Consider the following 24,945-nt stretch of genomic DNA (forward strand, 5'->3'; position numbering starts at 1 on the left):
TCACTCTGTATGTTGTTGCCTTTGTCCCTCATGCTCCTCTTGGCGCTTTAGTCGGACAGTGTCACGTGCTCATTGCATTTATCAGTGTGAACGTCAACCGTGATACGATGGTGTGGAGCACAGTGGGTGATGGTAATGATAAGGCAGGAGATAGCAGCCATCTCCCAACAGCAGGACAAAGTGCACGGTGTATCGTGACACGGCATTTCTGACTGTTGTGCAAACACGTTCTCATCTCAAGTGTGTCAAAAGATCAGCGCGGTTGATCTCAAATTACCAACTACCTCTGCTCTCTCCTCCCGACCCATCGTCCTCCGTCTCCCCCCACCCCCAATCCACCACCACCAATCACTCCACACACATCTGTAGGTGCAGTCACGATGCAGCAGCAAAGAAAATATCCTCAGATCAAGTGAGTACTAAGTTTCTGATTCAGGAGCTCTGTCTCTTCTCTGAGTGTCTTACTTGTCACCACAGGTGCGCTCCAGCACACAGAAATAGACTCTGAAAATGTGCATCTGATATGACGCGTGCACGGATGGGGTGTTTTGTTACATGCTCCTGTTATGTTTCGCATGTCCTGTGCATGTGATGTTTTGCCAGAGGATGATAAGCCTCATGTTAAGCATCGGAATTATGCTGTGGAAGACTGTAAGTTTAAAGGAGAGAAATTGGGTCAAGGGAAATCAAAGCACAGTGCCTGTTCTTCACTGTGAGGCAGAGAGAGGAGGAGAGAGAGAGAACAGATTACACATTAGTTACACCTGGCTTTGTTCCTTTTACCTTTGGAATTATTATATAATTAGATCAACATGGCTGCCATCAAGCACCTTTATCATCCAGCTGGTTTCACAGCCTCTATAAACAGACTTTTTTTTTAAACAATCCCTCCTCCTGGTGTGTAAAACGTGTTACATGTGCAACCACCAAAAAAAAAAATTCACGTTAATCCTGTTGTCCTTGGTGACATTGGTGTGCAGACAGATGACTAATGTTTATTTTTACATTACATGATGCATAAAGAGAAAACAGCATCTCGTGTCTTGGAGTTTGACTGCCACCGGTATTTGAACTCTGTTAACTTCACAAACACATTCTATCCTTACGATCGTAATGTATACTTTTTAATTGGATATTACTCCAAATCATCAAGTGATTTTGTCCAGGGGGTGGGGGGTGACAGACGACACAGGATGTACCCTGATGTTCACTGATTGACAGCTGGGATCGGCTTCCGCCAAAAAAAACGGGACCTGTAACCGGAGCAAGCGGGAGACGACAAACAAACAAATTAATTTGAAAAGATTGGCATCAAAAGTTATTACCGGTGTCGCCGAAAGCTGATTTGTACTTTAAATACCGGGGGAGAATATGCAAAATATTTCATTTTGACAAGATGCACGTATACAACCAGTCAGGTTCTGCTGAGAATGAAGTGGAACGTGACGGACAGATAGATTGATTGTTGATTTCAGGCCCAGAATGATGTGGACTGAGTTTATCGTCAGTGTCTGTGATGTCACACACGCTCCCAGGTCACAGTGCAAGTGGACATCTACCAAGGTGGCCCGGAGGCACCGCATGTCCCCCCTTCCCCCTCACCTCCATGGACAAGGCCTTCATCACTGTGCTGGAGATGACCGCCGTCCTGGGCACTGAGATCATCAACTTACAGAGGTAAACACACACACACACACACACACACAACACACACACAGTCTCAGTACATTGATGATTGGAAGAAACCAGAAACACGTGAAACTTTCTGCTTTATGTCTTTGTGTCTGTCGCATTTTTTTCTTTTTGGTACATTACATTGGCCCTCATTCACGGGACATTGCAGCAGTCGTTCAAAGAAGAGAGAAAGAGACAAAAATAAATGAAAAGGAGAAGTGAACGTCCCAATGCATTCATTGCTTTGTAACGTTTACATTTTTGAGAATGCATTGATTGACTGCAGTTGACAAGTGCAGTTTGAATAAGCTGTCACGTTGAATGAAAATGGTTGTGGAAACACACAGCAGGGAAAGGACTGGGGGGCAAGCGATCGCCTTCGGAGCACAGCTTCTATTCCTCAGGGATGGCGAAAGCAACACTCTTACTTCCCCCACGTGTGAAGTAGTGTTTCGTGTTCTCGAGCTAGAGGAAAAGGAGCAGCAGGATTTGCAGGAGCTAAGCTGGGAGGAGGGACAGAGGGGTGAGAAGACAGGGAGGAGGAGGGATGGGAGATGAAATATTTAGACAGACAGCATCTGGAGCAGGTCCCCAACTGGATTAAGAGCGGTGTGTGTGTGTGTGTGTGTGTGTGTGTGTGTGTGTGCGTGATGCCAGGGTTGATGGGTGGCTGAAGGATGTGTCATCTTCGTCGCCTGAACGTGTGTTTGAAAGGCGCCGTGCACAGTAACAATACTGGTAATAATGATAGATAGTACAATAAATAGTAGTAATATTAGCACAGAAACTAATTGTGACTGTTGACAACATGTGTGACCACTGTCATCCTCAGGCTGGAATCCTGTTTTGTGAGAATAAACATTTTCACAGGTTCATGCGGGGAAGAGCTGACGTGCACTGACAATATTTTCTTATGGAGAACCTCGAAATTATGTTTCCACACACAATCTCCTCTGAATGTTTTACGACAAGTAATCATTGTCCCTCGCTTTCATGGGCTTTAAATGACCCCCCTGAAACCTGCGGATATTGCGTCCAATCAAACACGCATGCACCACACACACACACCACACACAAACACAAACACACACATCACCACTGCGCTGTTTTAACAAGTGAAGTTTGAATAAGCTGTCAGGTTGGAATGAAAATGGTTGTGGAAAACACACAGATGAGACGGGACATCCGTCTTCTCTCCAGCAGCCTGTGACTGACTAGTAACTGCTGATGTGTGTGTGTGTGTGTGTGTGTGTGTCATGTATGTTTTTCTCCTTCGACTCACTGGTATCGGAAGCTTAGATCTTTAATAACAACACCCACATGATCACAGCATAAAGGCGCAGCAGAAAAATGCTATAAATAGAGGCACAGCAGCTTAAGGTATTTTAGTGGCAGGATTTTTCTCCCACCGCCCACTCTCCCCCGTCTTTTTTTCCGTCTGTTTCTTTTTCTTTCTTTCCCTCACTCTCTCTGAGCTGCTATTGTTTCTGTGTGGCTTCTTGTGAAGACCTCTTTCCACTCTTTCATGAATATCTCTTACGTGGTTTAATTTTTATGTTCTGACTAGTGTGAAGTTTTAATTTCAGCTGAAGCAAGCACTGTGTGTGTGTGTGTGTGTGTGTGTGTGTGTGTGTGTGTGTGTGTGTGTGTGCTGGTCAGGTAATGAGTCATGTGCTCAGATCCTGATGCGCTGTGTCACACTTTCTCTCACATTTGCACACACACACACACACACACACACACACACACACACACAACACACCTCCGGCACATATGTCTCTCTGTATCTTCATCCGAATCAGATGCACTGTCACTCTCAACCTCTCAGCCTCTCTTCATTCGTTCCAGCTGTCCCCCCCCTCCTGCCACCCCGCTCGTCCCAGCTTCCTCTGCTCTACTCGCACACACACATGCTCTTCTTCTTCGTCTCCTGCAGATGGGATGGGCGTCCGAGTCCTCGCTCAGGAACGTTTATGCCAAGACACACCTGCCACCCTTCCCTGCATCTGTCAAGGATGGTTATGCTGTGAGAGGTGAGCGCTGGGCAGAGGACTGTCAAATATTTGTCTCTCTTGCTGCCTGTTCGTCAAACAGTGTGGTCATTTCTGTGGTGAATGTGAAGCAGGGGTCATGTCCACATTGAGATGGAACCATAATTGTTTTTCAAGAGGTTTTCTGTAAACATGGAATCGTCTCAAAAGATGTGTGCGTCCACACAAAGCCAGTGAAAATGCCATAGTATATCTCCCCCAGTGAGTGGCGCTGTACTCGCTGCCCACAGAAATGATTGTATTCATCGTCCAGACGATAAAAGTCTTTCAGGGACACAGTGATTCCAAACAGCTTGGGCACCTCTACGTCAACCGTGGTCAAGGGTCCTTGAGGAGGCTCCAGCAAAAAAGGACAACGTTCATTTCATGTTGTTACATTCACAAGTAACACTGTTTCATGCATATTGTACTAAAACACCTCAAAGCAGTAATCCAGGGACAAAAGCTTACGAGGGGTCCGAGGTGTCATCTGTTTCAGGGTCTTTGCCATGACAAGGTTTGAGAAACCAACTACTAGAATGTATTAATGTATTATGTATTAATTGACCTTTTAAATGATTTATCTGTGGGATTATTTAGTGGAACGGCTATGGAGAAACACAAAACATCTCAGCTTACTTCAAGATGACACCTGCAAAGTCCAGGCAACTTATTATGACATCCACTGTTTTTTCCTCCTCCAAAGCAGCTGAGGGACGAACCGGGCCAGTGGGTCTTTCCTCCCTCATACATGACCTAAACTGTCCTAGTTAGAGAAGAGGAGGGCACTGGGGCAGAGGAGAACTGCCTGAGGAGCAGTGAGACTCTTCTAGCGGGCGGTGCCGTTCGGAACATAGAAGAAGCTTCTTGGAGATAACAGACGAGAGAAAGCCTCTGGAGCCGCTGTGAGTTAGTTTAAAGGGATGGATGTCGGGGTTTATATCCCCCTAAGGCTGCTGAGCAAAACATGGTCGTGTTCCTCATGGAGGAGGTGGAGGAGGTGGAGGAGGTGGACATCGGTGGTTGGGATGCGGGGGCGGCAATGCGGGGTGTGTTAACCTTTAGCGTTCAGCGGCAGCTTGTTGGCTCCAGGCAGCTTTAAAACATGTTTTTTACGTCCGTGGTGTTAAATGGAGCAGGAACACACAGAAAACCACCGGTCTCACCCGTTTTATGTGTCTTTCCCTGAGGGACGTTGAAAGGATGAATGTGCAGAGACTTTGAAGGAGTTGATAACCTCGCTCTTACTTCATCGCCCGTGTATGTGACTTTTCTCTCACTTTTCTCTGATATTTCTGATTTAAAACATTACGCGTATGAACAGCGGTTGATGAGTTTGGAGACGAGGCAGCTTGCTGGGAAGGACAAAGCATCTCCCGATGGTGGTTTTCTTGTTGTATTTTAGGGTTTTGCGGAAGAACATGTCACGTTAGTTTGATAAAAGAGCAGCATTTAGTCCTTTTTTTCAGTTTTAAAACCCAGAAACGTTTGCCTCATGTTAAACTGAATCTTGTTTTCCACCTTCGAAACAAGCATCACTCTTTGTCTTTAGTCTGTGAAGGTCTATCAAACGTTTCCCTTTGCTCATGGACCACCACCAATAATAGTATAAGTGACCAGAAGGTTTGCAGCCATCATGGTTTGGCACCAGAGAACGTTACAGATACAGATAAATAGATTAAACCAGTAGTACATACAGTTGGTAACAAAACTCTAATTAGTTAGTACTCTCAAACCAAAGTAGACTAAGTAAAAATGAAGACAAAAGGATTTTCATGCATGAAATATTCTGTCTCTGTAGTTTAAAAAAAATATTGAATTGAAAAAGTCCAAGCGTAAAAGTTTCCCTCTGTTGTCTGCTGCCCTTCCCTGTTCTTTCCATAGCCCACGGAAACGCAGTGACTCAACTAAATTACGCTCTCCTACACACCACACACACACACACACACATACACACGTGGAATAAATTGACTATTAAATCTTTCTTTTATTTTAGCTGCTGACGGCCCAGGCGACCGCTTCATCATCGGAGAGTCCCAAGCTGGAGAGCAGGTCGGCACCCACATAGACACACACACACACACACACACACACACACACACACACGCACACGGATAGTTAATCTCACACCCACACCCGTTTACATATGAAAATGAAATACTTGCGCTCAAGCACTTCACGTTTGCTCAGTCTGTGTCTGTTTTGCTGCAAACCTGGAGCACACGTCTCTACGGGAGCTGATCACGTTTATTAACTAAACTGTTTTGCTAAAAGGAGCGACACGGGTGGAACAGTGGTTAACACGGTCACCTCACAGCGAGGAGGTCGCTGGTCTGGGGCTGGTTCTGTGAGAGGTTTGCATGCTCTCCCCATGTCTGCTTGGGTTCTCTCCAGGTACTCCAGCTTCCTCTCACTTCCAAAAGCATGCTCAGGTTTATGGCTACTCTAAACTTGCCCGTGGGGTGTGAATGTGAGTGTGAATGGGTCATCTGCCGACCCGTCCAGGGTGTACTCTGCTGTCCGCCCCGTTGACAGCTGGGATCAGCTCCGGGCACAGCTGACCCGTAACCGGAGCAACAGGAGAAGCTGTCCTCCATGTTGTGGGATTCAAGTCCATTTTGTAGTTTCTATTTATTATAGTCAGCCCACATAGAGAAATACCTGCACGTGTATTTAGAACGCTAAATATATGTCATCGTTCATGAAAAAAAAAACACAAAAAGGAGTTGCATTGCACCTGTCACCCGTGTTCTGATCCCTCCGTGATGCACCACAGGAAGTTGTTGCTCAGATTCCTCACGTAGACCTCACTGGTCAAACACTCCAACTAAACTCAACCTGGAGAAGTTTTTTATTCGCTCCTCAACTCCTGCTGTGTATATCCTGTGTGTACTATTTTGCTGTTCACTTAAATTGAATTGTCACACAATTCAATTTACAGTATTAGATAGATAGATGTCTTATGTTTTAGTATTTCTGATTTCTTTTGCACTTCTCTGTGTCTCCGTGCAGCCCACCCTCACAGTGATGCCTGGCCAGGTGATGCGGGTGACGACGGGCGCCCCTATCCCGTGCGGGGCGGACGCTGTTGTCCAGGTGGAAGATACCGAGGCTGCTCCGTGAGTCTGAAGATGTAAGTCCCTCCATCCCAATGAACCAGACAGCATCGCTGTGCCTCCGTTTTCTTTCCACGATGGTCGTCTTACGTTTCACTGCGGGAGCTGGACAGAATCCGCTGCGCTCTTAACACTAACACATAAAAGCAGGCTGTGGTGAAGAGGTAAGACCGAAAAAGAAACATCATCAAGTCATCGTACAAGAGTCTACACCGTATGTGAAGATGGACAAAGCAAACATTCTACTTTTTGTTCCATTACATTTCAAATATGGAGGAGTTAGTTTATCTGTTTGTTTTTTACACCCGATCCACGTAGACAGTATCAAGGTTCCGCTCCAGAAAGAAGGTTTAGTAAAATTCAGAGTTTGTTCATCCTGAAATGACGGAAAGTTACTGATTGTTCCAATTGCTTTCATGTGAACTAACTTAAATCAAACCAAATGGGTTTTTTTTTTGACAATTCTGCCTAAAATCAGGATTAATAAACTCAGGGTTCTTATGAAACCTTCGTTCTGTGACAGGCACCCGGTCGCTGTGCTGAGCCTGAACCTGGTTTTGTCTTTCAGGGCACAGAGGAGCTGGAAGTACGGATTCTCGTCCAGGCTCGTCCGGGGCAGGACATCAGGTCCGACAGTTGTTGTGTTTCTTCTCAAAGATCCTTTTTGATCATTCTGACATTTACTTTGTGCTCCAAGTAGCCTTTTTTTCTCAGTGTAATTTGGTTATATGCAAAGTGCGGTGACTAATATGACATTTATACTTCAACTAAGTACAACTTCACGTTCCAGCTCAGACCACAAAGCGTCTTTCCTGACCTCCTGCTGTCCCCTCACAGGCCCATCGGCCACGACATCAAGCGTGGCGAGTGTGTGCTGGCCAAAGGAACCCACATGGGGCCCTCTGAGATCGGCCTTCTTGCCACCGTGGGGGTCACGGAGGTGGAGGTCCAGAAGTTCCCTGTGGTGGCTGTCATGTCAACAGGAAACGAGGTAGAGGACGAAGGAGCGTTGTGTATTTTTACAATGAAGAAGACTGGTTCCTGTTCTCAGTTAAATTACCAAACAGGGTAGGTGAGGGTGTTAAACATACCTTCCCTCCCATTCGAAGGATTGATCACCCCCCAGCCCCTGGTTTTGGCATTTCTTTGTCTTCTTATCAAATCGAATACCAGAGAGTCCAAGGTGTGTGATGATGTGATGGCAGAGCAGCAGAGGGAGAAGTGAAATCATATTTATAGTTGAACAAATGTGTACCCGACATGGAGCCATTCAGGTGAAACTGTATTTTTATGACGTTTGACCCCGCCCACCTGCTGAACTCATTCACTGATTCACTGTGTGTCCCAAAGAAATGACGATATGAGTAAGAGGTGCTTGTTATATTTGCGTTCTGCTCTGTAGCTGCTGAACCCAGAAGATGACCTCCATCCAGGGAAGATCAGGGACAGCAATCGCTCCACCCTGCTGGCCACTATCCAGGAACACGGCTACCCCACTATCAACCTGGGAATAGTGGGAGACAAGTACATCTTCACATCTCTTCTCTCATATTTTAACCAGTATTGGCCTCGTCTCAATTTACGTCCTTTGTCCTAAACCTATCAGTCAGTTTTTGCGTCCTCCTCCATTATTGAACCCTGTGAGCTGGCGTTCATCTCTGTTTGTGCCCCACAGCCCCGATGACCTTCTCAACGCTCTGAATGAAGGCATCAGCCGTGCTGATGTCATCATCACCTCAGGAGGCGTGTCCATGGGAGAGAAGGTGCGTCGCAGCAAAAAAAAAAAAAAAAAGTGCACAAACTTACTCAGGCCATTGTGTTTTGCTGACACCTTGTGGTTCAGCAGAGGTATAACATGTTTGTGAAACATTTTAATCCTTGTACATCGAGGGTACAGCTAATTTTACTTATATCAATACACACATCTCTGTTCTGGGTTGGTTAGAATTTCTGATTCTGATTGTGAAAATATATTCACAGCGTTGCATATTCATTGATCATATAATTGCACTGTGTGTGTTGTTTCCTCCAGGACTATCTGAAGCAGGTGCTGGATATTGACCTTCACGCTCAGATCCATTTCGGTCGTGTTTTCATGAAACCAGGGTGAGAAAACAACTCTGCTTTATCAGCATGGAACAGCGTTCGTCACAGACAATTGAAAGGGAACGGCCGAGGCGATGCTGTTGAATGTCAGATGGATATGAAAAGCAGTGTTTCGTGAAATGGCCGATTAACAGGAGAGACGAGGACCGGAGAAAGTGAAATGAGTTCAAACAGCTGTTTTGTCTTTTTTTCAGTCTCCCGACAACGTTTGCCACATTGGACATTGATGGTGCTCGCAAACTTATCTTTGCCCTCCCAGGTAGTGTGTGAAGTTGAGAGAAAGAGACATTTTTCTGTTTTTTTCTCAAGCGGTGTCACTCATGTTGTTCTCTCCTCCTCGCTGTCCCCCGTCTGTCTGTGCGCCCGTCTGTCCTAGGAAACCCCGTGTCTGCCGTTGTCACGTGTAATCTTTTTGTCATCCCTGCCTTGAGGAAGATGCAGGGTATTTTGGACCCTAGGCCTACGATCATCAAAGCGAGGGTACGCCGCCCCCCCTGGCAGACGGTTCATCACGACTTATCGTATCTGTGGTCACAGAAAGAATCGCTCTCCTCTGTTTTGTGCCACTTCTCTTTGATGGCGCATGTTGGTCCAAACTGTGTTGTTATACAGGTAAAACGGTTGAAATTAGTCCTTTGGCTTCAAGATTCAGATTAAATTCTGCAAATACTTTTAATGACAATTGTAGATTGGCTGTGTATTGCAACACTCGTGATATATAAAACTATCTTCATCGTCCCCTCCATGCAGATAAATGACAGCCACGCTGTGCTGCGACTTGGCAGCCTAACCAGTCTCCACACTGACCTGAACGCCTGCTCATGAATATTCACTATTTGACCACAATATCGTACAAATGCAGCAGATGCGGCCCGCGTGCCCAACTGCCGTCATCGAGTAAGAGGTCTGGTCCCCTGCCATCACAGCGGCTGTCCAGAGGGCTCTGCTCCGTCATTTGCTGTAATAAAGCTGTTAAAAACCAACTCTAATGTATTACTGCCACTTAGCAGTGGGACTGATGGCCTGAAAGCACAGATGCAGGAAGATAACTTCCTTCAGCAGATGGCATCACATCCAGCTCTAATGCTATTCTGGAACAATCTTCATGTTAGCCAGCTGCTCTGACTTTATAGAGGTTGTATTCTTGGAACATTTTTGTGCCAGAACACACAAATTTCATTCAAATTCATTTAATAGTCAGATTTCTATTTTTCTTCCTGTTGATGATTAATATTTTGGGAGGTGTGACTTCTGTGCTTGTCTAATCTGCATTCGCTGGTCTGCTCTCTGCCAGTCATTTCCCACACACTTGGACCAAAGATGAAACTATCACCGCGCTCAAACTGACTCCGTGTGTTTTCCTGCAGTTGTCTTGTGACGTGAAGTTGGACCCTCGCCCTGAATACCACCGCTGCATCCTGACATGGCATCACCAGGAGCCTCTGCCGTGGGCACAAAGCACAGGTACGACTCGTGCCAAACAGTCTGCTCAAACAACGGACGGCGCTTCACACCAGCCACGTGTCGGGTGTCTGCCTCTGACTGATCGTTGTCTGAGCTGGTTTGTCATTCCTTGTCTGACAACACGTCCACCCTAAAGGACTCAGTATTTTTCATTTATACACATTTGGGATGATTTTATATAGCAAAAGAAAAACATTCTGACTCTTATAGTTTTAGTTTTGTCTGAACTGACATGAAGGTAGGTAAGATTGAACCACTTAAAAGAAAAGAATCTATTTGATGGGATTTATTTTGTAATTTGTGTTCAAAATCATGAAAAGTATTGAGGTGTAATTATAGAGGGGGTCTGAATTAACACACATTCTTTTGAGTGTCAAAGCCAGGTTATCGCTGCAGCACAACAGCATCTTGTTTGCGTGTTGACACTGCAGGGATGAATTCTGTGGATGGTTTTACATCTGTGGAAGGGGATCACAGCCTAATTAGAAGTCACTGAGTTTGTGTGAATGTGATTAAGACGGGGCAGCGTGCAGACTGTCAGCGGCAAACCGCGGCAGGACAACATCTTCTGCTGACTCACTGATGCCTCAGAGCGCCTTATTTTGTTGTGAACAGACACGTATACGTAAACATCCATGGCTCTGACAGATGTAAAGGAAGCAGGGAAATAGCAGCGTCATGTCAGACGCCTACTGCAACTTGGATTGTGCAGTAGCTGCTCTTCCAATTTGGGAAAAACGAACTCTGCAGTCTTCATTTGAGTGGTTTTATATGTCAGAGTACAAAACACTTCATTTTAGGGGTCAAATATGATTGGAGATAGACTGACACACACACACACACACACACACATTGATTCCAGTTTTCTTTTGCCGTGGTTTACAGCTCTAATCTGCCCCCCTTCCCTTTGCAGGAAACCAGGTGAGCAGCAGACTGATGAGTATGCGCAGTGCTAATGGGCTCCTGATGCTACCTCCGAAAACAGAGCAATACGTGGAGCTGCACAAGGGCGAGGTGGTTGACGTCATGGTCATCGGCCGGCTATGATGTCATCAAAGGGGGACGGAGAGTTGCCGTCGTTTAGCGAGGGTCGGAATGGTGGTTCACGGTGCATGTCCACATATCATTGACTATTCTGTAATATGCAACGGCACAGCTAGTTTTTATTGATTTGGATAACGTTGAGGTATAGTCAACATCTTGATCACAACCTAGATACATATGAAGAGATTCATTTAAAAAGATTATAGTATTTCAAACAAAGAAAATATAACTTTTAATGAAAAAAATCTAATTATAAAAAGAGATTTATTCTGTAATATATTATGATTATTCTGATTATTATTATTATCATTATTCTTCTTATTATCATTATTATATTAAGGCAACTTTGTTCCTTTCATTGCAATTGCTTTGTGTGTTCAATGCTAGACCTTATCTATAGCAGTAGCATTTTAATAGACAGCTGTAGGTGCCTGCCAGGACAAAAAAAAAAAAGATAATTATTATTTTCTCATCTTTAGTGGAAAAAAAATCTGTTTTTTGAAAATGAAGAAAACATTGAGGAAGACTCCAGATTTCCCACGGTGCTCAACTAAGATGAAGTGTGTGTGTGTGCGTGTGTGTGTGTGTGTGTGCGCGTGCGTGCGTGCGTGTTTGGGGGGCGGGTGGGCGGTAAGGGGCTCATCAAGGCCACTTCCTCTTTTGAGCGCCCATCAAGGTGACACTTCTGTTTTTCTCTCATTAGTATGCATCATAATGGCTTCACAAAGAGCTTTGCTTGTTGTTTATCTCGTGAGTCTTGTTTATGTGCGCAGTGCCAAATGCCTGGGCAGGGGAGGAGAGGCAGTGTTGGGAGGGGGAGGGGGAGGTGTGTGTGCGTGTGTGGTGTGGGGCGGGTTTGGTCGCACACCTCAGTCCGCCCAGACCCAGAGGCTTCCTTATGTCCACAGAGACCAGGTGGAAACTTCGCTCCAAACCCTCCCTCCGGGGGCGAGCTGAACCTGGGATAAAATAATGTTTTATTTGATCAAATATTTAAGGGGAAAAAAAGAACGAAAAGTAACAGCTTATTTAAGTGCTGACAGCCTTTTTAACCAACCTCAGATAAAAAAAAAAACATGTACAGAAAAAAATTAGAACCATATTGTACAGATATATGTGACCAGCACTCCTAAAGAAATTATTAAGCAATGAGGAGACATTGAACAACGCTGTACTATAACATTTTCTGTAATGATATGAAACTGATGAAAGAGACTAAGATAATAAAAATCCTTGATCATTATGTAAAAAAAAAGTTATTGTTGGGTTTCCTTTTTTTAATAAAAAATAAATAACAAAAAAAATGAAAGTGAACTTCTTATTTGGTACTGTAGAGGAGTGAATGGATTCTGAATGAATGTCTCACCTCCACTCACAACTGCTCTCCCAGGTCCTCAAGATAAATGCATGGTGTACAGAAAACCGCCCATTTGTGCTTTGTACAGAAGAAAAATCTTCAAATGCAGAAAAATATGCAGATACAACTTCATTGCTGTTAATCAGTGCAAAGTAAAAGAGGCTGTTACTGCCTTGCTCTCTCTGTCCAGGAGGGTAAGCGTTTAAGAACTGGCAGGAGAAGGCCTAATGATGAAAAGAGGTTAAGCGCAGAGGTGTCAGAAAGGATTAACCTAATAGAAAATACAGCAAGAAAAAGAAGCAGCAGCTTCGGGCTCCAGTGGAGATATTTGTGAGGCAGCATGAGATTAGACACTTTTTGTTCTGCTCTGCAAGGTGAAATGACAGTAGATTCCATTACCTCATAATGACGCTGTGACACTAATTTAGTTAAATTCATCTATGTGGGCTTAGTGGGAAGATGATCAGAACATCTGAGTTTCCAGTGTTTTGCAATTAGTGTCATTTTATTGATTGGCGGGTAAACTCACAGTCACAAGGGATTTTATCTCTGTGCTTCTTGGTGAGTTTTATATTTGTCCAGAGATGCGAGTGCCAAAAGGGTCAAAACTAAATGGGAGAAGGATTAATGGAGGTCTGAGGGGTTTTGAAGGCACAGTGTGAATTTCAGCTGTTGCCACTCAATTAAGCGTATTTCTACCAAGTAGATCAGTAATATCTATCTTTCACTTTGTACTGTTTCTACATCAAACATGTCAGTATTATGTTTTGTGTGGTACAGTTGTAATCAAAGTAAATATTGCTGTGCATATTCAGGGTACATGCAAGAGACACCAAGTGAAAAAAAAAAAATAAATGTTTAGACAATAAATGGGAAAATATGTCTTGGAAAATGAATGTCCTACTCACAGCCACACAGTATTATCGAGTATTATCGTATGCGTTTTAGAAAGAACTGAACCAACTCAGCAACGTTATTGCTCAGTAAGAACAATGTCATGTATTTGCTGCCAGTGAAAGGCAGATATGTACTCATAAGTTATGCTGCGTTCTTAGTTCATCAGTTACAACATACAAACCCTCTTGACTCAAAAGGCTGTAGGTGGTGACCTAGTAAACTGTAGGTAGAACACATCTGTAAACAACTATTTAGGCTCTACAGTTTGCTTCATTTTATATAACCAGGACTACCTAGGGGTCAAAGAATTGAAATATTGTACCTGATTATTTGTTGTAATATTTTTGTAGACCCAAGGAGGACTGTCATGTGCCAGCTAAGTGTTTTTCTAATAAATCACCAGAAATATTGCATCAATAACATTCACTTCAAATGGAAGAAAGGAAGTTACAGGCCTGCACACATTATTATTGTTATTATTGTTGTTTTTTTGTATTGTTTTTTTTTTAAGGGACAGATGTAGATTCCTGAGTCAAATCGTGCAAACGAAGTGAGATCCGACATCAGAAAGACTTTTCATGTCCTTGAAGAATTGGGAGCGCTACTGCTGATCAGGGCAAATGAAGTATTGAAAAAAAACACACGCACACTAAAATGTAATCACACTAAAGCACTATTTGTACATAGCGTCTTAAAAAAGACAAATATCTTTCATGCACTGCACAACACCAGGTACTATTTCTTTTTAAGGTAATTCCATATTTCAGAAAAATAACACTCTGCCCAATCCACTATTTCAACGTATTATATCGTGTGTCCTGTCAGATCATCATGAAACCTAATTTCATACCTCCACACTGATTTACAGCTATAATTGGAATCCAGTGCATTTACACAGCATCATATTGTCATATGACATTGTCGCCTTATTGGCATCTTTAACACTCAACAATCAATACAATAAAAACAAACAATATTTGGATGTAAATAACCTATTTATTGCCCTTTGGGCAGCAGATTTTTTGTAAATATGCTCATTACATCTGTGGCCGAGAGGTGGCGGTGTGGAGCTGCAGTGTTGCCAAGGAGACGACAACACCGGCACAGTTCCTCAGCAATGGCTACAAGTGTCCCGACGGTGGCTGCGCTCAACTCATTGCGGGGCTTAACACGGTCCGGAGAAGGCAGACAGAAACCCGAACGCTTTTTGGGACGAAAATGACTTCTTTCTGCGACGGAACTACGCCGAAGTAATAACGGAACGATTCTCTTCTTGTCCGTAATCCCCGACCCTGAGGTGGTGAGTACTCGGTCTAACGGGACCGTCCAGCTACGCAGTTAACTTGTTAGCGGTTTCTGGCTACTAAGCTAATTTCGGTGCTTTGTTACGTCCCTGGAAGTCGCATGATAACGCATTAAAAACGAAAACACAGTAGTTTTTGTGTGAAAGTATGTACCCAGATTGCTTTTCTCGCCGTGTGCGAATCTGCTAGTGGTACTGTGTGGCTTTTTTGTAAGTCCCTTAAAATGGGACATTTAAAACCTTAATGATAATAATAATAATAATAATAAAGCAAAACGGAGCCGCCCTTGCATCACAAACTAGGTGCACCGTTATTCTAATTCACTTCAACTAATCTCAAACACGAGCAAAACCAAGGTATTTATACGAGAGTATGTTTATTTCCACCCTCAGAATGTGTGCCGTTAACGCGGTTACATCACACATGTACTTTATTCGTCCACTTAGCTTGTAGTTACCAATAGCAGACATGTCTACCACTCACACATGTACGTCCCGAAGTGAATGTCACAGTCCTGGACAGTGAAGATGACAGTTTCGACTGTTTCTGTCTCTGTTACACAGTCAGATCTAGAGTCACCTATCTGGAGTGACTCTGATGAGATTCTTGTTTGAAATAAACAGCTGTATGGCTGTGAAGTATTTGTATTCTAGTATTGTGCCTTGTACATCATTGTGACTGTGTGATCACACAATGTGTGAACCACACATTGGTCAAAAGACTTCACTGCCGGTTCCATTGGCACATTCAGGTGCACACATGCTTTCATCCTCATTCTTCTGCCCAGGTTCGTCCGCCCTGACTCAGAGCGGTTGTGGTCACTGAGCTATCTCGGGCTTAATTAAGCCCAAGGGAACAGATGGCCCTGTGGAAGTCTCTGCTGTTTGTCACTCACCACTCTAACAGTACTAAATGCTTCCAAAGGGGAGGGGTTGGGCAGCTTGGACCAGGACCTGGGGCTGGTACACATGCCAATTGTAATTAGCTGTGGGAAGTAGTTGGAAGGACTGCCATTTGTGGTTAGGTGACCAGAGTGTATGGTTTCTTTGAGCATCCATGCTTTAATCTTTCAGTTTATGCATGCAGAAAGGAACATGTAAACAATTGTCTTCGTTGACATTTCTGATCTTAGGACACTCAGCATAGTTGGAAAGGCCCCACTGAATCCACCGTATGGCTTTTAAACACACAGTTTTATTATCTTACCTTAAAGATGCTAATGGCTCCAAAGATACAGTTCCTAATTTTGGTTTGGAGATAAGACGTTCCCATCTTACTCAGAACCAATTTCTGTTGTAAACTTATTATTTTTGCCCCAGCCGTTTATTTTTATTTATTTCAAAAGGATGGGACTTTTGACAACCGGTATGACCCAGTTTTGGGCTGAAAGAGGGATTTCAGGTGACTGAGGGCAGAGAGAATTCCATTTTACGAGTTAGATTAGTGGAGTGATAGATGAGCAAATGTTGGCCCAGACCAACATCTAAAAATACCTGTATTGAAATAGATGTACTGAAAAATCTATCCTGGTTCCCTACATTTAGTTTCAAAATGTTTGTAGTGTATAAAATAGCTATTCTTTCATTCATTATCGTAGTGTGCTGTGGTAAATTTTGACATGAATATTTGTTCTTATTTCCATGTGAACAGATGTATTGAGGGTTTTATATGGTTACCCGACTCACAGCAAGGAATAAAATCAGTGTAACTGTACTTGTGTTTCAGGATCACAGCTCCCAGACACAACGTAAAGGACTGCATCCTGTGTTGATATGGGCCCTAATGTGAACAGTCTCAGTCCTTCCTCATCACACTCCAGGAGGTCTCAATAAACCGCGGGCTCGTCTGACCTGGGTGCTGCTGCAGCAGAGATGATCACGTCCCATATGAACGGTTACGTGCAAGAGCCCTCTGGACAGGCCAGGAGCCATAGGGAGAGGGCAGTGGACTGTCCAGGGGAGGAAAGTAGCCTTGTCAAATCTCCACAGGGCACAGCCCACATGGAGAGGATTCAGTACTACCAAGAAGAAATGAGAAAGAGGAGGGAGGAGGACAGTAAGACGAAGCACGACATCGACCCCAATGCTTCACTGAGACTCAAGAAACTCTCACAGAACCCCAAAGTAGGCATTGACAATCCCACCTTCGAGGGAAAGGAAAAGACCACCAAAGATGGCTGTTCCCAGGATCCTTTTGCAGGTGAGGTGACATAAAGAGAGCAAAAACTGTTTGGGGGTCTTTATTCGGGTCAAACAGGGTGGGAAGGAAGTTGTGACATTTTCCAAAAGATCATTTCAAACAAAAGGAAGTGAGACAAAGGCTATTGAGGCGACCAAGCGGAGGAGGGGTTGGTGTGGTCTCGTGGCCGTCAGCCATTCATGTCTTGATCTGAGCACCAATGCCGGTAGTTGTATCGGGAAACAAAATCATGGATAAAAAAAAAAAAATCACAGTTTTTGTAGAACATTCCCTTCACAACGTTCCCACACAACAAATGTAATTTCTTTTTCAGTACATGAATCAAACATTTCTTCTCAAATGGAATGCAACTCTGAGAATGTGTACTTAGTATTGTCTCCCTTTTAGCAGCTACATACATATTTCAGTCATTTGATGAGGTGTTCTTGTATATCCTAGTCGTCTTCCTTTAATTATTTCCCTCCCAGCATAGCAATAATAGTGTAACCATGTACAATATACAACTTACACTATTTAGTGTTATGATCAGTCTACCAGTCTATTTTTTTATCGTTTGCATGAGATTGGTTTGAAATGAAAATGTGAACAAAATGTTTGTAAACCAACAGGGAACAATCGTTTTGATCATTGATTCTCTGCTTACGTAGCAGCCAAGGTAGCAAACTCTTAGGTGAAATGTTTGCAATTAACTAACAAGTAATCGAATGTGGAGAAACTTCCATCGAACGTGTCCCCACTGCTTTTTGTGATTTGAGAACACTGGAATATGAAAGAAGCTTATTTTAATGTCTGAAGAGGGAATGTTGTCATTGTTGTTTTTAACCTCTGACCAGAAATGAGCCACAGTCTTGTATGTACTAATTCTAGCAAGGACTGCATCCAGTGTCAGAAAGAAATCAAAATAAAACTTATCTTGACACATCTCCCAGTGTTTATTTTTCATCATCTGTCTTATTTGTCCTTGCCAGAACTGGAGGAGTTGCTGCAGGCTCTGAAGTGGGTGCAGAACTGCCTGACAGATTCCCAGAGCCAGCAGGACGTGGAACTGTTACTGCAGCTCCTTGCAAAGGACGACTTTAGGAACGCCTACACCATCTATAGCGCTGTGTCCCAGCAGATGACCAAAGTTAACCCCACCTCACCCCTCACAGTACAAGCACAGGACCTGTGCCAGGAGGTTTGTGTCATTATTCCACCCAATGCTTTCTCGTTTCAACCTCTTAAAGCTAAAAGCAAATATCACGAGGAAGGAGTGTGATTCAGCTGCAGGGGGAATTTATGGAACATTACGATGTTCGGTGGTGTCACGGCTGTGGTCTGTGGTCGTCGACCGACAGAGCCAGAGCTCAACGTAGTGTTGTGGTGACCTTCAGGAGTTACTGAATCAGCAAGAATAGACTCCACTTTTATTGTTCTTTCATTCGACAGGCGGGGCAGTTTGCGCTCATACTGTGCTCGCTCGTTTGTGGTTTGGATTTTTGAGTTTATGCTCAGTTTATGTTAAATTATGCGGGTATGTGGACAAACTCAGGGGATGACAAATTCAACCAAGCTGCCCAAAGCACAGCCAATCCACATGTGATTGGCTTATGGCCGGTGGGATGAGAGCAGACAAATGAATGGAATTTGAGAAAATGTAATCAATTATAAAGATACTCTGAAGGGTGTCGGTTTATTTATTTGGGAAGGAGGCTAACTGAGGTGTGTTTCAGATGGACAGTAATACAATACATGACATGTTTCTGTTTCCGTCGTCCACACGTGTACATGCCAGCTGACTGTACTGAAACGCAGAGAATGGTAGAGTGCAGGAAACCGTCTTCCATATTCAGGGTCAAGAATTTCACATGACTTCCTTGCGGCAAACCACCACCAACCTGTCATTTTCTACCAAAGCAGAGGAATGGACTTCTGTCCCTGCAGAGTCGAGCATCTGCCAGTTGAGTGTTTTATGTTGGCCGTCACACGGAACAGAAATCATGATTATGGTGTGTTTTGATTTCGGTACAAGCACTATACATCCACGAAAGGCTACACCCACAACGGGAGCTTCATCAGGATTAGTGTCAACTGCTGATAGGTGGAACATCAAAGCATTTCATAAAGCTCTTCAGCACGGTGTGACTTTTAGACGCTGGCTAGATGTGTAAGTGTCAGCCTTGTTTTTTGATGAAACGGGCTCCGAAGAGCTGTGTAGAGTTCACTCAGAGGGCAACAGGACACACAGCACTGGTACAACTAAAACTGCTCCTCCAGTCACAGCGTCAGAGCCTTGATGACTGAGGGGCTCGATTTTATTGCCAAACAACACAACATGCGTAAAGTAAATCAGTGTGCGCACTCACCCACGGGGCACGGCTCCCGAAGCGCTTAACCACGCATAATAGTTTGAGCTGCAGTGTGTCTAAACTAAGTGGCTGTGCTGTGTGACTCTCAGATTGGCCCCTGGGTAAACTAATCTCCCAGCAGCCCTCGGTGCTGGTTGAGCGGCGCAGCACACTGCAGGAAGGAGGCCAGAAAAAGAAACTCCAGCAGCTTACAGCAGTGTGGGCTGAGGCGCTGCACTCCTGGGGGCGGGGTTGGGGTGGGGTTGAGGTGGGGGAGTGCGTCACCTCGTTAGTCAGTGCGACCTAATCTGCAAACAGGAGGCGAAGAAGAGCGAGTGTTGACAAAGGCGGAAAAACCCCAAACAGACTAAAACAGCAGCAAACAGCAACATCTTTCCTCCAACGCAAGATTGAAACAATAAATGGGTTAAATGGAATGGAAGAATAAAAGGAGTAAAAAAGGGAGACATAACTATGGAAATCCTTGGATGAAACCTGTAATGTAATGCCCTGTGGTAGGAGCTTTTCTTCCATCTTCCAGCTGTGATGCCTTGGAACAAGCCTGTTATAGATGTTCTTCCAGAGTAACATCTACCAGCTGAAACCTTTCTGCACAGTCTGCCACATTGTGACTGAGAGGGCGGTGAAACACACCAGTATGTGTACAGATGACGTGGTACAGTATGAGTCTACATGTATCTGTGTATGGCAAGAGCTCATCGAATCAACCGGCAATTGGAGCACATTGTGTCTGTGGAGTTCCTCTGGACGTGAAATGTGACAGCAAACAATATATGAGTCTTTTATTGTGGCTTATATTTCTAACCTGACACTAGTGGTGCACTGAGCGTGTATTCCACATTACTTGCGAAATGATTGTGAGGGATGAGTGTGGCTGGTCCAAAATGTGTGTGTGTGTGTGTGTGTGTGTGCACGCAAGTGTGGATCTGATTTGTGAAATGAAATGTACAATGACTAATTTGTTGAGGTGTTGTAGTTGATCAGGACTATGCTCCTGTGTGTCCATTCAGGTGCAGAGGATTCTCCAGTCCAGCCAGCAGAAGGAAGGTTTGGAGCTCAGGGCTCTGCTCACCAATCCACATGTCCAGGTCAGATGTCAGCTGACTTATTTTATCTCCACTCAGCTCACAGTCTGATTAACACCGGTGGCCCTCAGACCACCGCATATCTTCAGTTATAACTGCCCCAAACACCATCTACATGAATTATTAAATATCGAAATCTGTCTTGCGCCTCCAAGTCAACCCATTTGCCTCTACTGCCGTGGTACTTTATGCAAAACAACCCCTGAAATGAAAGCAGACAGTCCACAGATTCCAAAGATATCCATCAAAACATCAGCCAGAAATAACCCAAAGAACAGAAATCGCCTCGTCCATTTCTCTGACCTTAGCTTCGTTCTAGTCATTCAAATAGACCTATTGGTTGCAGACATAGACTCTTTTTTATCCTGGGTTTGCACTTTTCGAGCAGAGGACTGAAAAATATCTTATTGCTTAAAGGGTCAATTACAAACCACATCAATGAAAGGTCAGAGGTCAGGGTTTAGTATTAGATCAGGACAGAAGGTTACCCAGCTATGAGGGATGTGCTTTCTTTCTTGGTTTGGCGTTCGTACATATTATTGTTGTTGTTATTGAGGGTCAACTTGTTATTTTGGAGAAGGGGAGAGTTCTTCAGGAGGCAATGTTGCAGCTTTCAAACTCGACGACGTGTCATCAGGCTGTAGAATCAGCCCAAAACAGCTCTGTGACCTTTGACCCCCTCTTACAATGGACAGATGTGCGGACGTTCGCTCGCTGTTTGGTGCATGAAAACTGTCGAGTGTCTCAGGTGCCTGCAGCTGCTGCTGCTGCTCTAAATTTGTCAGCTTGAGACGTCTTCTGTAAAATCATTTGTGAGGAAGGAAGGTGAGATTTTACAGTCGATGGGAATGCCCGAGGTCTGTTGGCCAATCAACCCCCTCCTCTGAGTCGGCCTGCAGAGGGATTGGCTTTGTGGCTCAGAAAGTGGAAACGGATTGTGTTTGTTCCCATGGGGTCAAATCAATGTGTCACCCTGTAGTTTGGCGCCAAACAAACGGACAGATACAGGTGTGGGACAGCCAGCGACCTTTCAGGTCGACTAGCTGCCCTTTCCTGTCTGTGGGACGTTTTCCTTAAGAGGCAAAGAGCCTCAACGACGGATGCACAGCGTCATTGAAAGGGGCTGAATGGATGCCAGAGTTCAAGTCGCCTTTGCTGCAAGATAGAGGAACTAATTTGGTCTGACATTTGGTATGAGTCTGTCGCTTCACATAAGGTGAAGGACCAATCTCTGTCATATTTCTGGCTTAGAAAGCAGGTTTGCTGCTGACGATGTTCTACAGGTCAGACTCTTCACCTCACACAGCCTCCTGCATTGTTTCTCTGTGTCTGTGTCTGTGTCCGTCCGTCGTGTACGTATATGCTGTTTGTCTCTACGTGCGTCTATGTGTCTGTGGCAGGCGCTGATGCAGGTCCATGACAGTTTGGCCGGGCAGGAGACGGCAGAGGAGAGTGTGATCCAGTACCTGGGAGAGACGGTTAAACTGGTGCGGCTGGAGAAGACACGGGGACACTCCACTGGTGAGTCTGTCCCCAGACCAACACTAATCCAAGATATCTGTTAATCAGTCTATTTCTGTTGTTGTTCAAGTGTGTTGGGGTATAAATTTGACATGCGGAAGGCTGACTTAGAGATCTTTTATATTTAAGATGAGAGGCATTGATCACATGATCACATTTATTTATCCACAACATGAACTCATCATTTTATTCAAGCGGATGCATCTTTCCAGAACTTTCAGCATTATCTCAGAGAATATTACAGGGAGTGATTAAAGGCTTTATTACATTTACATCTCGTTAATTGACAGGGTTGTTTTCATTGAGTGTGTGTGTGTGGCCATCAGGGTGCAACAGTACGTAACGATGTGGACAGCGTGGTGGTGAGCCGAGTAGTCAAAGGTGGGGTGGCAGAGCGGAGCGGTCTCCTCAGCGAGGGAGACGAGATCTTGGAGATCAACGGCATTTCCCTCCGTGGAAAACATGTGAATGAAGTTCATGACTTACTGGTGAGGCCAAGGAAGTGTGCTGACTTCAGTTTCTATGTATCAGTCAAACGGTTGTGCCTTGAGAGCCAGTGGAATGTTTTCCAAGTGGTCATGTTTAATTGTCATCCCTCTCTCAGCAACAAATGCACGGCACGCTCACCTTCCTCCTCATCCCAAGCTCCCAGATTAAACCTGCCCCGCACAGACAGACTGTGGTAAGTCTCTAATGTGTGCATGTGTAACAAGTGTCTGCATGCATGCAGCGCCAACCTTGACGTCTTTAAACCCCGTCCTCAGATGCACGTCCGGGCTTACTTCGACTACGACCCCTCTGACGACCCCTTCGTGCCATGTCGGGAGCTGGGCCTCTCCTTCCAGAAGGGAGATATCCTCCATGTCATCAGCCAAGACGACCCCAACTGGTGGCAGGCGTACAGGGACGGAGACGAGGACAACCAGCCCCTGGCTGGGCTGATTCCAGGTAGGGATCAGACCGGGCCCAAATCTGATAGTCAGTTCATCTACTGTCAAGTGTTTATTGTGTTTTTCTATTTATTTATTTATGGATTTTCTTTGGTGATTATTTGTGAATTTCTGTCAGGATATAAAATAAAGTATTCATCTATCTGTCTATTGCTTGAAATAGTGCTTAGTAGTTAATGACAATAAAAGGTTCATGGTGAACAATGATACGATGGGAAATGAACAAATAAAGGTATGAAGAATATACAGTATCATGGAAATAATGCTGATAACGTCTGACGACAACCTCTCATCATGGATTCAAACCTCCTCTCTAGTATCTGAGCTGGCGCTACCTGAACCGTCCCGACAGTAAACGCCTTCCATCTGGCACGCAGAGCAGATTAAAGCAAACACCTAAGAATTATTTGAGATTACTCTTAAACCCAGGTCAGTTGTGCCTGTAAGAAATGAGGTTACGCAGTGGAAATGGAAAGTTCCTCAGCAAGTTGCTCCCCAGAAAAAACTACGAATAAAAGATTCGAAGTCTTTCCAGCAGCAGTCAGCCCAGTGCGGTCCAGGCAGCCATGCATTGTTATCTTGTCGTTTTGTCTCTCAGGGAAGAGCTTCCAGCAACAGAGAGAGACCTTGAAGAAAACTTTACCCGACAGGAGTCGAGAGCACCAAGGTAAGAGGATCATGTAGAAACGCACCGAGTTAGAACGGGATTTGCAGGATATGCAATCTCCCATGAAAGGAAAAGTTACATTACATTTTTGTAATGAAATATGAAGGATTCTCAAATTAAATGTGTTCGCTTCTCCAGGGAAGCTTTGGTATGTGAAGAAAAGCAAGAAACAGAGGAAGAAAAATGCATCTCCGCAGAGCAAAAGCAGTAAGAGGTTTTTTTTTTATGAGCAACTAGCAAACTCTGTTCGTCAGCACCTGGAAAACGTCTCCTGCCCCCAGTGAAAACCTTCCGGCAGCAGCGTCAATGTGATATGAAAAAGTCGTGAGGGTTTTTTTTTTGTTTTTTTCTTCCAGCGAGCTGTCCGGACTCATTGTTGTCAGAGGTCAGATTAGTCCTGTGTTGATAGACGGGATCAGAGGAACGCACCAACAGGTGCCCAGCAGGTGCCTAAAGGGCTTGAAGGAAGCTGTGGTGTTATTGGTTCACACATCGGTACACAGACAGACAAACACACAGCTCTCCTACAACGTCTTAGTGGCTGTGGGGTTATTGTGGTCGGCCGGTATGGAGGAGGATTCAGACACAGTAGAAACGCTCTAATGCACTTCACCAAATCCTTTCCCATCCCCCAAACAAAGGTCAAAGGTCAGTGTTAGCTGCAGCAAAGTGTTAGAAGGGATGTGATGTGTCTTCGACCTCTCTCCTCAGACTGCGATGACATCTTGACCTACGAGGAGATGTCTCTGTATCACCAGCCCGCCAACCGTAAACGTCCCATCGCTCTGATCGGCCCAACAAACAGCGGCCATGACGAGCTGCGCCGGAGGCTTCTGTCCTTGGAACCGGAGCAGTTTGCCGTTGCCGTTCCACGTAAGTCCACACTGAGAGAAGACCAGGAAGCAGCTGTGTTTTTTGTTCGTCACTGTTTTGTTTTGTTTTTTTATCATTTAGACACAACAAGAAGCCCGAGAATACACGAACTAAATGGGCGTGAGTACCACTTTGTGAGTCGACCAGGCTTTGAAACCGACTTGGCAGCAGGGAAGTTCATCGAGTCTGGGGAGTACGGGAAGAACCTGTACGGCACCAGCACCGACTCGGTCCGTCATGTCGTCAACACCGGACGCATCTGCCTCCTCTGCCTCCACACCAGGGTACCAAGTCTTGTACAGAAGCCTCC

General features: G+C 44.6%; 2 protein-coding genes across 2 annotated transcripts; both read left to right on the plus strand.

Moving 5' to 3' along the window:
- Window positions 1-369: 369 nt before the first annotated feature.
- On the plus strand, window positions 370-11,437 carry LOC144739904 (gephyrin-like; the record flags this gene model as incomplete). Its single annotated transcript, XM_078622784.1, is given in 17 exon segments — window positions 370-416; window positions 1,536-1,587; window positions 1,589-1,671; window positions 3,588-3,642; window positions 3,644-3,707; window positions 5,701-5,756; window positions 6,717-6,815; window positions 6,817-6,837; window positions 7,389-7,447; window positions 7,658-7,811; window positions 8,223-8,344; window positions 8,496-8,583; window positions 8,853-8,926; window positions 9,121-9,185; window positions 9,303-9,406; window positions 10,294-10,390; window positions 11,304-11,437. Coding segments are annotated over 17 exon segments (1,374 nt in total), but the record flags the coding sequence as incomplete, so codon positions are not given.
- A 5,426-nt stretch (window positions 11,438-16,863) lies between these two features.
- Window positions 16,864-24,919, plus strand: LOC144739905 (protein PALS1-like; the record flags this gene model as incomplete). Its single annotated transcript, XM_078622785.1, is given in 12 exon segments — window positions 16,864-17,191; window positions 18,160-18,368; window positions 20,550-20,627; window positions 22,025-22,132; window positions 22,134-22,145; window positions 22,472-22,633; window positions 22,750-22,827; window positions 22,910-23,093; window positions 23,694-23,762; window positions 23,901-23,969; window positions 24,474-24,635; window positions 24,717-24,919. Coding segments are annotated over 12 exon segments (1,662 nt in total), but the record flags the coding sequence as incomplete, so codon positions are not given.
- Window positions 24,920-24,945: the final 26 nt, after the last annotated feature.

The sequence above is a fragment of the Lampetra planeri genome, unplaced genomic scaffold, assembly GCF_965212315.1.
Source record: "Lampetra planeri unplaced genomic scaffold, kcLamPlan1.2.h2 scaffold_1781, whole genome shotgun sequence".
In the NCBI taxonomy this organism is placed as follows: domain Eukaryota; kingdom Metazoa; phylum Chordata; class Hyperoartia; order Petromyzontiformes; family Petromyzontidae; genus Lampetra; species Lampetra planeri.